Source organism: Cygnus atratus, chromosome 2, assembly GCF_013377495.2.
Source record: "Cygnus atratus isolate AKBS03 ecotype Queensland, Australia chromosome 2, CAtr_DNAZoo_HiC_assembly, whole genome shotgun sequence".
In the NCBI taxonomy this organism is placed as follows: domain Eukaryota; kingdom Metazoa; phylum Chordata; class Aves; order Anseriformes; family Anatidae; genus Cygnus; species Cygnus atratus.
Window position 1 is genome coordinate 81127802 of NC_066363.1, and position 11651 is coordinate 81139452.

General features: G+C 59.6%; 2 protein-coding genes across 3 annotated transcripts in view; one reads left to right on the plus strand and one right to left on the minus strand.

The window, feature by feature from the left end:
* Positions 1 to 532, plus strand: part of GMDS (GDP-mannose 4,6-dehydratase) — a 412629-nt gene extending 412097 nt beyond the window's left edge. For both annotated transcript variants that reach the window (XM_035552672.2, XM_035552675.2), the window contains one exon: positions 383 to 532. In XM_035552672.2, coding sequence (XP_035408565.1) covers positions 383 to 445 — 63 coding nt within the window. In that variant the 3' untranslated portion in view covers positions 446 to 532. The remainder of the gene's footprint in view (positions 1 to 382) is intronic.
* FOXC1 (forkhead box C1) lies at positions 3 to 11344 on the minus strand. The gene is made up of 2 exons (XM_035552671.2): positions 9304 to 11344; positions 3 to 2663 (listed from the first exon to the last, which is right to left on the minus strand). The coding sequence occupies exon 1, from the start codon at positions 11247 to 11249 to the stop codon at positions 9465 to 9467; it is 1785 nt and encodes a 594-aa protein (XP_035408564.2). The 5' UTR covers positions 11250 to 11344; the 3' UTR covers positions 3 to 2663; positions 9304 to 9464.
* Positions 11345 to 11651: the final 307 nt, after the last annotated feature.

An 11651-nucleotide genomic window follows, 5' to 3' on the forward strand; every position in this document is an offset into this window, starting at 1 on the left:
ACCAGGGGTTCATGTCCTCCAAGAGCAATCCACGAGGGGGGGGAACTTTGCCTGGGCACACTGAGAAGCCGCGCTGTCGGTGGCCACCCCGGGCTGTTGTTCTTGCTTGGAAGACAGCAGCCACCACGGCAGCGCAGGGCGTCCCCCGTGACTCTGCTAACCTGCCCTGGAAAGGGCGCAGCGGGCGTCAGCATTTTGGGAAGGAGCGCGTGCCTCGCGCTCGGGTGCCAGCATGGCAGCGCAGGCCGCGACTTGACCCAGCGAGTTTTGGGAGACCCCGCACTCCCGCGGCACAGCAGGGCAAGCGTGCGAACAAACGTGCTCCTTATCCCCCCCTCGTCCTGCGGCAGGGACCCTCACCCACTTCTCTCCCTCCTCGCAGGAGCTCGTGAGGGAGATGGTGGACGCCGACGTGGAGCTCATGAGGAACAACCCCAACGCCTGAGCTCCGCCGGGACCCGTGCTGGGGGCACACCCCACGGCCAGCACAGCCACCCACACACTCCGCTGGAGCTGGGGTGGGTGGCCACCCCCTCAGTGTGGCCTTATTGCTGGCCTGCCTGTGCATAAAAGCCCAGTTTTGTCCCCCCTCCACCCTCCTGGTGCCCCTGGCCCCACGAATCATCCCAGGGCAGCCCTGCTCCTCTGCACGGGCTGCCTCTGGCTCCCGCTGTTAACCAGAGGGGATCCCCCCAGTACTGTACCTGGAGGAGCCACCGGCTGGCAAGCCCACCGATTTCCTTTTTTAATTAAAACTTGTCTTTTTATTACCTAGGACCTCCAGCACCTTTTTAGTACTTTCTCCCATTCTGAATGACAGAAATAAACAAAAGCATCCCCTGCACTGCCCCCCAGCAACAACAGCAGCGACCCTCTGGCGCTAGCGCGTGCCCACCATCCCTCTGGCCCTGGCTTCCCCTAGTCTTCCTTTGCTGAACACTCCTTGTTTTTCTTTCCTGCAGCTCACCTCCACCCCAGCGGCCCATTTCCACCACTTGAACTCTGTAAAAAGTTTGGATAACTTGATCTAACTTGCAGTGAAATCGCCTTTTGACCATGCCGAATTAATTCCTAATTGCTGGAATCGCTTTCAAACCAGTCAGAGGGGGCTTGTAAGCATTTTTCAGATCTTCATTTCAGAGTGTGAGTGAGTCACAGAAAGCCTTTTTGTCCAGCACCTTCCTGACCCTGGGGTCTGGGTTTTTCTTTTTTTTTTTTTTTTTCCTTTTTTTCCCCCCAGAATTTCCCCATTCCCCATCATCCTCTTCCCGCTTACTATAATTAAACCTCGGACGGGAGCTTGAATGATCTCAAAAGATGGCTTAAGAAATAAAAACAAAATAAATAAAAAAGCTTTAAAAAAATATTAGAAACTTCAAGTTGAGTAAATATTTTTGCGCTTTTCGTGCCAAGGTACCCGGGTTATCCAGAGGTCGTCGAGCCCATACATTTCCCGTTGGTTTCGGATCTTCCACCCACCAATTACTCCCATCGTTTTAGCTTTATGCCTCGAAAATGAGCGGAAGCCGCTGCCTCGCCGGGCACAGCTGAGCAGAGAGCGAGCCCTTTTTTAGAGGGGGCGAGAGGGGAGAGATGCAGGCTCGCCGAGCGCGTCGCTTTGGGAAGGGGGGGGGGCCCTTCTCCAACAAGGGGGGCGAGGGCAGAGTTTCGTGATGGACGCGGAGCTGGGGACGGGACGGGGCTGGGGAGCAGGCTGCGAGGAAGCGGGCTGCCGCGGAGAGAGGGCTCTGTGTGCGCCGTCGCCAGAGGTGCGGTGGAAAATGTGCGAGCTGGCCGGAGACGGGCACGGCGGTGCGGTGCGGTGCGGGGCCGGGCAGCCGCAGCAGCCTCTTCTTTCCATCCCTCGGGGCTGGCCCGACAGGGTTTGGGGCAAGAAAGCGGGAAAAAGGGAAACGCAGAGCCCCGTCCGTCTGCTTCCTACAGGTGCACCGAATTTGCGCCCTGGGGCTGTGCTGTGCAAAACCTCCCGGGGTGCTTCTCCCTGCGGTAGGGTGCAACTCCGCGGCTTGGGTTTTTTTTTAATATCCCCCTTCCCGTGGCACACGTATTTAAAAGAAAAAAAGAAAAAAAAGAATAAAGCGCTTTTCTCACCATTTTTTGTTGTTGTTGTTGTTATTTTTGTACGGCTGGGAAGTATTTAGTGCTTGCAGTGATTTCCCGGGCCGCTTGCCGCTACCACTGAGCACCAGTTCGCGCATCTCTGCGGAGGACTGGGAACCTTTCCGCAAGCCGCCGGCTTCCCTTCGACTTCAGTGGGTTGGGGTTTTTTTTGCTTCTTTTTTTTTTTTTTTTCCCTGGCACCTCCAGCCGTGGCGCGTTCAAGGGAAGCATTTTTGTTCTCCCTTTTCGGCCTCCGTGTTGGGGGACGAAAGAGGACGGGGCTGGGGAAGCAAAATCGGTTCTAGACCAAGTGGTCCCTCCGTGGCGACCTTGTGTCGGCTGCCTTTGTGCCTCTTTCGTTAAAAAAAAAAATACCGCTCCTGATCCCGACGGGGACAAAAAGCGCAGTGTCCCGCTGCTTTTTTAAAATTTGGCAAAGGGTCGAGCTGCTTTTCGGTTCTGCCCCCACGAGCACACACCTTCCTGCGGGATTTTCAGTTCTGCCGAAAGCACTGCCCTTCGCAACGAGCACGGAATCACGTCTTAAAAACGAAATAAAAAAAAAATAATAAATAAAGGAAAAACCACGCGGCGATTTAAGCGGGTGATATCCACCCGTGCCACGACCACACCACTCTCAGGCGCACGTTCCCTAATTATAATGCGGGTGTCAAGCGTTTTGTGTGCGCAGGTACGGAAAAAACTCATTCCTTGTCTGCCCGTGCTGCGTTTGGCCGCCTGGCCCGGGATCATTACGGCTCCGTTAATTAAAGAGGGCAGCAGCCAACGCAGGCCGGGCCCGGGGGGGTTTCATACCGGCCGCCTGCAGGGGAAAACGAAGGGGCTTTTTTTTGGGGGGAGGGGGCTGCACCCGGGGCCGGCGGGTAAAGGGGAGCCCGGGTTGCCCCTCGACGGCTCGGACGGCGAAGTGGGGGGCGAGGGGAGCCCCCCCAGGCGGCTGTCGGGGCCGCGCTCCCCGCGTCCCTTGGTGACCCCCCTTCACCCCCGGTGCTTCGCCGGCGGAGCGTCGCCTGCAGACACAACAAAGCCGGAGCAGCGCCGGAGCAGGCAGAGCTCCAACGTTTTGACGGGTGGAAGAAAAACATCAACAGATACCTCGCAATTAGCTGGCGATGGGGGCTAGGGGAGGCGGGCGGGGGAGAGGTCGCTTCGCAGCGGCGGACGCTAATTGCAACCTTTGCTTTGCTAATGAGCTCGCCCCGCTCCGTGTCTCCCCCCCCCCACCTCCGGAGGGCTTGGGGGGGGGGGGGGGGGGGGGGGCGTGGGGAGCAAGCCGTCATTTTTGTGCGAGCAGCAATGCGGCTTTGAATCCATCCCGTGGCCCGGAGGCCAGGCTGCAGGCGCTGGCCGGGAGCGCTCCCGTTCCCAAACCGGGGCTGCGGGCGCGCCCCCTGCCCCTGCACGGTCCCCTCGGGCCGGGGGGCGATGCCGTCGGGGCCGGGAACCCCCCCCGGAGCCCCGCACCCTACAAACGCCCCGCCGGAGACCCCCGCCGAAACCCCAAGGCAGCGCCACTGGATCCGCAGCGGGCGCCCGGCGTTGTTTAAACAATCCTCTTTCTGCTTCGGACGATATTATCAGGACTTTCGCATTATCGGTCAATGGAAAACATTCTTCTTTTCCTTATTTCAAATATTTATTTAAAAATATATATATATGTATGTATATTAAACTCGGCCGCTCAAATGTTCTGGCAAGTAAACAAATTCCAGGCACGGGGGCGGGGGGATTGCTACGGCGTTTCTTCTAAACGGAGCACTTGTGCTCCGAGGGCGATATGACCTGTTTATTCATCGATTCCTAATACCTAAATATCCCGAGTGTAATAATATGCGTCTTTTTTTTTTTTCCCCTTTCCACCGGAGGAAATTCAGCTATTTTAAGAGTTAATGGCTCTAAACGCGTTGGTTTTCCTGCATCCTCCCCAGAGGTGACGGGGGCTGGAAAAGGAGGGGGGATTCCAGTTTGGGGGTTTCGCTGCTGCTGTTTTCGTTCTGCCGAGAGCAGCCCGAAGCCGCTGACCCGAGCGGGGGGCCGTGCTCCGAGCAGCGAGCCCCCTGACACCTAGAGGTCAGGTGAAAGTCCCCAGCAGGTAAGCCGCGGGCCGCCCGGCGCGCTCGCTCCCCGCCCCACAAATTGTTCCCTTCTGCCCACCCAAGTCGCTTCAAGCTGTGTTTATTTAGGGGGCAACACAAAAATTGCCGACCACCCAATTCCCCTTCAAGACGGAGACCGCTCGCCGGTAGCCGGGGCCGCCTTCCCCTCCTCACATCCCGCCCCCCTCCCCACATTTCACCCTCTCCGGGGCTCCGCTTCCCAAATCTCCGCACGCCACCGGGGGAGACCCAGGCAAGCCGTCAAGGGAAGGGGAAGTGTCGGGCTCAAGCCCTTTCGGGACACCCCCCCCCCCCAAGAAAAACAGGGGTCCCATCCACCATCCTGCAGCCCCCAAGAGCTGCCCTGTGCCCCGGGGGGGCGCAGCGCCGCGGCGGGCAGTGCCCGGGGTGCGAGGCTGCAGCCCGGCCCCGCAGAGCCGCCCGGAGCCGCCCCCCCCCCCCGCCGGGACAGCTATTGTTTCGTTCAATTAGGCTCCGCTTGATAAAAAACAATCGCTCGTTAACCCTCGCCCTCCTCCCTGCCGGCTGGTGTGTTGTGAATGGCGACATCGTCTCCCTTGACCCCCGTCTCCTTTTTCTGTCTTTCTGTCCCCTGAAAAATGATTCCGCGAGCTCTGATTGAATTTTATTCCTTCCTGACCTGGCCCGTTTTTATTGCATGGACACCATCAATCTTGACCTAACGCGACGTTTGTTTATTACTTTGGAAAGAAGCGAATGGCTTTATGAGCCCCGGAGTAATTAAAGCAGGAGGGCCGCATTCACCGCGGCACCGCACCACCTTTGGGGCGGACTCGCGACGCAGACGGGGAGGCGAGGGAGAAGAGGGAAAAAGAAATAGGAAAAAAAATAAAGACGAGGGAAAGGCCGACGGGATGCCGACGGTTCGCAGCCCACGGGCATCCCACGGCCCCCTCATGCTCGAGTTCCTCCCGATAAGCGGGCGCGCAGTGCCTCTTGCGCAGCTCCCCGCGCCAATCTGCGCTCGGCGCTGCCCCGCACGCCACCTGCGCCCCCGCGCAGCCCCAGCTCGGCCTCGGGCACCCCGCCGGCGCAGCAGTTCCCCGTGCGCCCCGCTGCGCTGCTCGCGGCCCTCCCAAAATCCCGCGCATACCAAGGCAACCGAACCGTCCGGCCAACGCCGAGGCGAGCAAGTGGGGGAAAAACGGCCCGAGGTTTCAATGGCTTTACGACGGCGTTAATTGGGAGCTAATGTTCAATTAGCGGCCATCCCTACAGCAGAGGACGGGGGCGCGTCGCTCCGAGGCGCGCAGGAGCGCTCCTCTCCCCCTGCGCGCGTCCCGGCGCTCCGGGCTCCTGCCTACGCAATCGAGAGGACGTCACAACCACGGCGAGCTGGTTGTGACCTCACACTCATCTTCGTGTGGGCGCCCAGACGTGCTCAGCCCCCCGCTGTCCCTCGCATCAGCGCCTGCCCCGGCCTGCGCGGCGGCAGCGCGCAAGCGAAGCCCCCGGAGCGCAATTTCCAGCTCGTCCCGCTCCGGCTGCGCCGTTTTTTGGGGGGGCAGGGGGCTGCGCGCTACCGCAGTGCAGCCGGCTGGGCGATGCGGTGCGACCCCAGGGCTGCCGAGCGGTACAAAGTTGGGCCGGGCTATGAAAATAGTCCCGGGTGAACTTTGAGGCTCTTTCCCCGAACTTGGCGACTTTCAGAAAGGGCCCCGGCTGCGGTGAAAGGCTCATTCGCAACCGTTCCCTGAAGGTCTCCGTCCGCGACACAAACAGTCTCCCCGCAAACTGGTGTGTGGAGGTAGGGAAGGGTTTAAAACGTCCTCTTTGCATGCACTTCCCCGCTATTTTTGGTTATGACCTTTCAGGAACAAACCCCGAGCTGTCATTCACTTCTAGAAGAACTTTTTGCATAGGAAATTTAGGCGGAGGGGCGAACATTGCCCTTCTGCCGAGGGGAATTTCACACGCCATTTTTCCCTCGGTTTCGGGGGCAGATGAGCTAATACGAGTTAGAAACCACCAGAACGGAACGGCCCCTCAAATAATAATTTTTAAAAATATGTTGCGCCTTTTTTTTTTTTTTCCCCCCGACGGCGAGCAAGGCGAAAGCCCTGACATCCACCTCGAGCCACAGACACGCCGCGAAGCTGCGCGCTGACCTGGCACCCAAGGGCGCCGCTCCGCAGGCAGGGCCGGGGCCTCGCAGCCGCACCGTCCCGCCGCCGCCGGCCGCACGTCCCTCGCACCGCCGCGGAGCTCTGCTGGGAGACAACCAGAGATCAGGAGGGACCCTCCGCTTTGCCCCCTGCTCGCCATCATCATCGTCACCACAATAAAATAATAGCAATAACAGTAATAGCAATAATAATAATAATAATAATAATAATAATAATACAACCCGCGTGTGATCTCCGCAGGACAGAAACACTCCCCAGCCCCCAAAATCCCCGAGATGTTTCTCGGCCTCCCCGTTTCCAGCCTCCCGCCCCCATCCCCCGGGCCTCCGCTGCCCTCCTGCAGCCAGGCGGGGAGCGCAAGTTGCGCGGCCGCGGCACTTGTTCGGGAGCTTCAACCCCCCCATTTCTCCCCCTTCCACACGCACATACATCCCCCCGCAGCCCGGACGAGCCGAGCTGATTACTGTTTTCCCTGCTATTTTATTTTCCCCGCATCACCCCACCGCTGGAAAATAATAATAATAATAATAATAATAATAATAATAATAAATACGAAATCGCAAAGAGACCGGCGTCCGATGCGAACAAAAAAACTAGGCAAACAGCACATGCAGTCGCCGCTCTGCCCTCTCATTTCTTTAATTTTCAGCCCGATTTTCGATACCGGGAGGGGAGGAGGCGGACACGGCGTTTCCGCGCAGCCCCCCCGCTGCCGCCGCCAGGGCTCCGCTTCTCCCGGGGAAAAGAAGCGAAAGCAGGAGGCGGCCAAAGGCCCCGGCCAGCCGGGGCCGGCAGCGGTGCGGGGGGAGCTGGGACCCCCCCCTAGGACCCCGCAGCCGACCCGCTCGGCTCCGCTTTGCCCCCGCTTCGGCCCCAGAATAACCGGGCGGCGGAGCGCTGCGCTTTGTCGGACCCGATTCAACCAGCAAATGGCTATAAAGAAGGCCGAGAAGCTCTTCAGCAAGAGCCAAATAATTAAATAAATATATATATATATAAAATAAAATAAAAGGAGCGAGGTATTTCCACAAACGCATTTCAAACCAGCTTTATGCAGCAAGCCCCAGGTTCGGCCGCTCTGCTTAAGGCGTTTTCTAACAGCGGATTATCGCTTTGGAGAGGAAGAGCAGCTCAAAAGCCAGGTAATAAGGTTTAACTGTAAATACCTTCGTATTTATTTACAGCGTAACCCTTAACAATGCAGCGGCAATTACTGCTAAGTGTTGCCTTTAGATAAGAGGCACTGATAGGAAACTGTATTATCTTGAAAGCAAACTTTAGGCCTTAAATATCTCTAATCTTCTTCCCAGGTCTGACTGACAAGGCAGATTCTTTTTAAGTTAACGAATTTATTGCGTTTTCGGTGGTTGTTTACAAAAGGGGGAGGTGATCCCCCATCGCCCGTAGGTTCTTAATTGCAAATTGTCCAGAAGGTGAGATTCTCGGTCTGACAAGCAGCACTCATCTGCTCCCCTGGTAACATTTTTTTTTTTTCCTACAGGTTTAAGGGAAAAGGAGGGAGGGAAGAGGCGAAAAAAAAAAAAAAAAAGACTATATAAGAAAAATTCTGCCACGCCAACTCTTTCTAAAACAATCTCGGGCAGAGCAACTAGGGCACTCCCAACAGAGCGGCAATGTCCCTAAAGGACAGGAGTAAGAGCTACAGAGGGGTAAGGCTAGAGCGCACAGGCACCCTTTTAATCCAACTACTTCGTTATTATTTTTTTCCTGACATAAAATAGGACTTGAAAATATATTTCTACGTTACAGAAGCGGCTTCACGGGTGTGATGGCGCGCGTTGCCACCAGTTCTACAAAGTAGGCTTACATTATATTCACGAATATCCGTGTTACAGGATAGCTGCCATCCAAAATACACCGTGGAGCTCAGAAACACATGCGACGCGTATATGCAGCCGTGAATAGATAGGCAATCTTTTTTCCAATACGGATCCGTATGGAAACCCTGGATATAAACGCGTATGCAATGCACCCACAGCGATCGCCAGCCCGGTGTGTGCTCGCAGCCACACACGGGCGCCCACTCGGCGTTGGCGCTTCCCATAGCCTTACACGGGCACCTTATTCAGAAAGCCGTGAGCTTGTCCTGCCGCTACGCACGGCCAAATGTTTCCAGGTCTTGCCCATTAATTGCTAAGAAAACGTGTTTGTTTATTTGCCAACTCAGAGCTGCCATGGGAAAGTATATTTTTTTTCTTTTTTTCCTAGCGGATAAGGCGAGCTGACTAAGTGGAACATATTGCAGAAGAGACCGAAAAGGGATTTTTTTTTCGACCTGGCAGATCCTAAATGGTCTCTGGAATTTGCGCGGAGGGGAACGAGCTGTTCCATCGGCAAAGTTAGTTAGGAAATCCCTTTCCCCTCTCTCTCCCTCGCTCTGAACGAAAGTATTAAAATATACAGACGTGTGGAGGAGCATTCCAACTGAATGGTAATTTATTAATAAACAAACAATGCAATACCTTCAGAATATTTTCAACAAAAAAAAAAAAAAAAAGAAAAAAATATTGATAGAATAAGATTAATACAGTTTCCCTTTTTTATATATAGTGAAAAAAAAAATCAGCGTTTCAGTCAATTTTCAGGGAAGGGGGGAAACACTTTCTGGCGTTTGGTCCGCAACATCCAACTACAAATTAAAAATAAATTACTATGTCGCAATTTACATTTTAAAACAAGTCCTTGTAAAAGAGGAGGGTCCGGGACGGGGAGGAGCGGGGAGAAGCCGGTACTCTACGCTGCGTTTTTCGCCCCCTTTTAAACACAGGGCCTGGCGATACCTTAAGGGCCGGGGCGCACGGGGTGGGGGGTGAGGTTGGAGGGAGTATTTCTCAAAAGCAAGGAGGAAAAAAACAACAACAACAGAAAAAACTTACGTGTTATCGGAGTAACACTGTCCTTTAACAAAACCAAGACATGCTTTGGAGCTGTCTCTGTACAAAGGCTTTTCGCCCGCGCTCTCCTCTCCCTCGGGGCGGCCGCGGGGACCCCGGAGCGGCGTCGGGGGGGGGTGGCGGGGGGGGCGTCGGGGGGGCGCTCAGAACTTGCCGCAGTCGTAGACGAAGGCCCCGGAGGTGCGGTAGAGGGGCTGGCTGCCGGGGAAGGCCATCTGACAGCTGCCTCCCCCCGCCCCGCCGCCTCCTCCGCCGCCGCCGCCGCCGCCGCCGCCCGGGCCTCCGCCGCTGCCTCCTCCTCCGGGCGAGGCGCTGAGGCCGAGGCGCGGCGCCTCGAAGACCTCCCTGGGGGCGGCGGCGAAGCCTTGCTGCGCCCCCCCGTAGCCCGGCGCGCCCGCCAGCGGGCCCAGCTCCCCCGCCGCCGCCACCGCCGCCGCCGCCGCCGCCGCCGCCGCCGCCTGGTTGAGGTACCAGGAGGCCAGGCGGCCCTGGTGCGGGTGCGGGTGCGGGTGCTGCCCCTCCTGGTGGCCGCCCGCCGCGCCGCCCAGCCCGCCGTGCCCCAGCGCCCCCCCGCCGCCCCCTCCTCCTCCCCCGCCGCCGCCGCCGCCGCCGCCCCCCGCTCCGCCGCCCCCCGACGGCAGCGCGTAGTCGGGCAGCGGCTCCTCGGCGGGGCTGGCGGCGGCGGCGGCGGGGGGGGGCAGGTGGCCGGGGGTCCGCTCCGCGCCGCCCGCCGCCGCGTACAGGCTCATGGCTTGCATGTTGCAGTGGTAGGTGGCCGCCGAGGCGGCGGGCTGGCCGCAGGGCGAGCTGTAGACGGAGCTGTGGCCCGGCGAGTAGCCGCCGAGGGACAGGGCCGGGGGGATGCCGCTGCGGGGGGCGGCGGCGGCGGCGGCGGGGGGCAGCAGGCCGGAGCCCAGCTCGGCCGCCCCCTGCGGGGAGCCGCGCAGCGAGGTCATGATGTTGTCCACGCTGAAGCCCGGCCCGTGGTGGTGGTGGTGGTGGTGGGGAGGCGGCGGCGGGGGGGGCGGCGGCGGCGGCGGCGGAGGCTCGGGGGCTTCGAGGCTGAGCGAGCGGGCGGAGGGGAGGGCGCTGCGGGGGCTGCCGCCGCTCGACAGGCTGCTGCTGCTGTCGGGGCTCTCGATTTTGGGCACGGCGCCCAGCGGCGGAGCGGCGCCGGGGGGGGAGCCGGCGTGCGGCGGCGAGGCCGTGCCGTTCTCCGTCTTGATGTCCTGGATGCGGACGGGGGGCGGCGGCGGCGGGGCGCTGCCCCCCCCGGCGGGGCCGCCCTCGGGCTCGACGGCGGCGGCGGAGGCTGCGGCGGGCGGCGGCGGGCGCGGCGGCGGCGGGGCATGGTCCTTGAGGTGCAGGCGGTCCTTGTCCTCCTTGTCCTTGACGGCGTCCTTCTTCTTGAAGCGGCGGCGGCGGCGGAGGAAGCTGCCGTTCTCGAACATGTTGTAGGAGTCGGGGTCGAGGGTCCAGTAGGAGCCCTTGCCGGGCTTCTTGTCGTCGCGGGGCACCTTGACGAAGCACTCGTTGAGGGAGAGGTTGTGGCGGATGCTGTTCTGCCAGCCCTGCTTGTTGTCCCGGTAGAAAGGGAACCGCTCCATGATGAACTGGTAGATCCCGTTCAAGGTGATCTTCTTATCGGGCGCGTTCTGGATGGCCATGGTGATGAGGGCGATGTAGCTGTAGGGCGGCTTCACCATATCCTTGGGCTGCGGCGGCGGCGTGTAGGGCCCGTAGGCTCGGGCCATGCCGCCCGGGTACTGCTCGTGGGCCGGGTGCGAGTACATGCTCATCGGGGCCGGCATGGCCGCGTAGCCCCCGCCGGCCGCGGCGGCGGCGGCTCGGTAGTAGCTCTGCTCGCCGCCGAGGTACGGCACCACTCCCAGGGAGTTGGGGCTGGACACGGAGTAGCGAGCCTGCATGTCCCCCCGGCAGCTTTCGCCCTGCCTCCCCGCCGGCCCGAGCAGCTCGGCCCTTTCCCCTCCACCCCTCCGCCGCTCCGCCGACCGAGCCGCACCGGGCAGCCCCCGGCGGAGCGCGGGGAAACGGGGCACGGAGCCCGACGGCGGCGCCGGGAGGCTCCGCTCCGTCCTCGGCCGCCAAAGCCCACCGGCCGCGGGGGGGGGAGGAGGGGAAAGTCAGAGCCGGGGGGGGAAAAAGAGCCCGGGCCGGGGGGGGAGGCCGAAAGCGTTTTCTCGCAAGAAACCGGCGGAGGGCGAAAAAAGGAATCGCAGCGGAGAAAGCAGCTTCCCAACGCAGAAAGAGTAGTAAGGAAATAAAACCTTCGCGAAGAGGCTCCCACGCTCCCGGTTCCTCGCTCCACG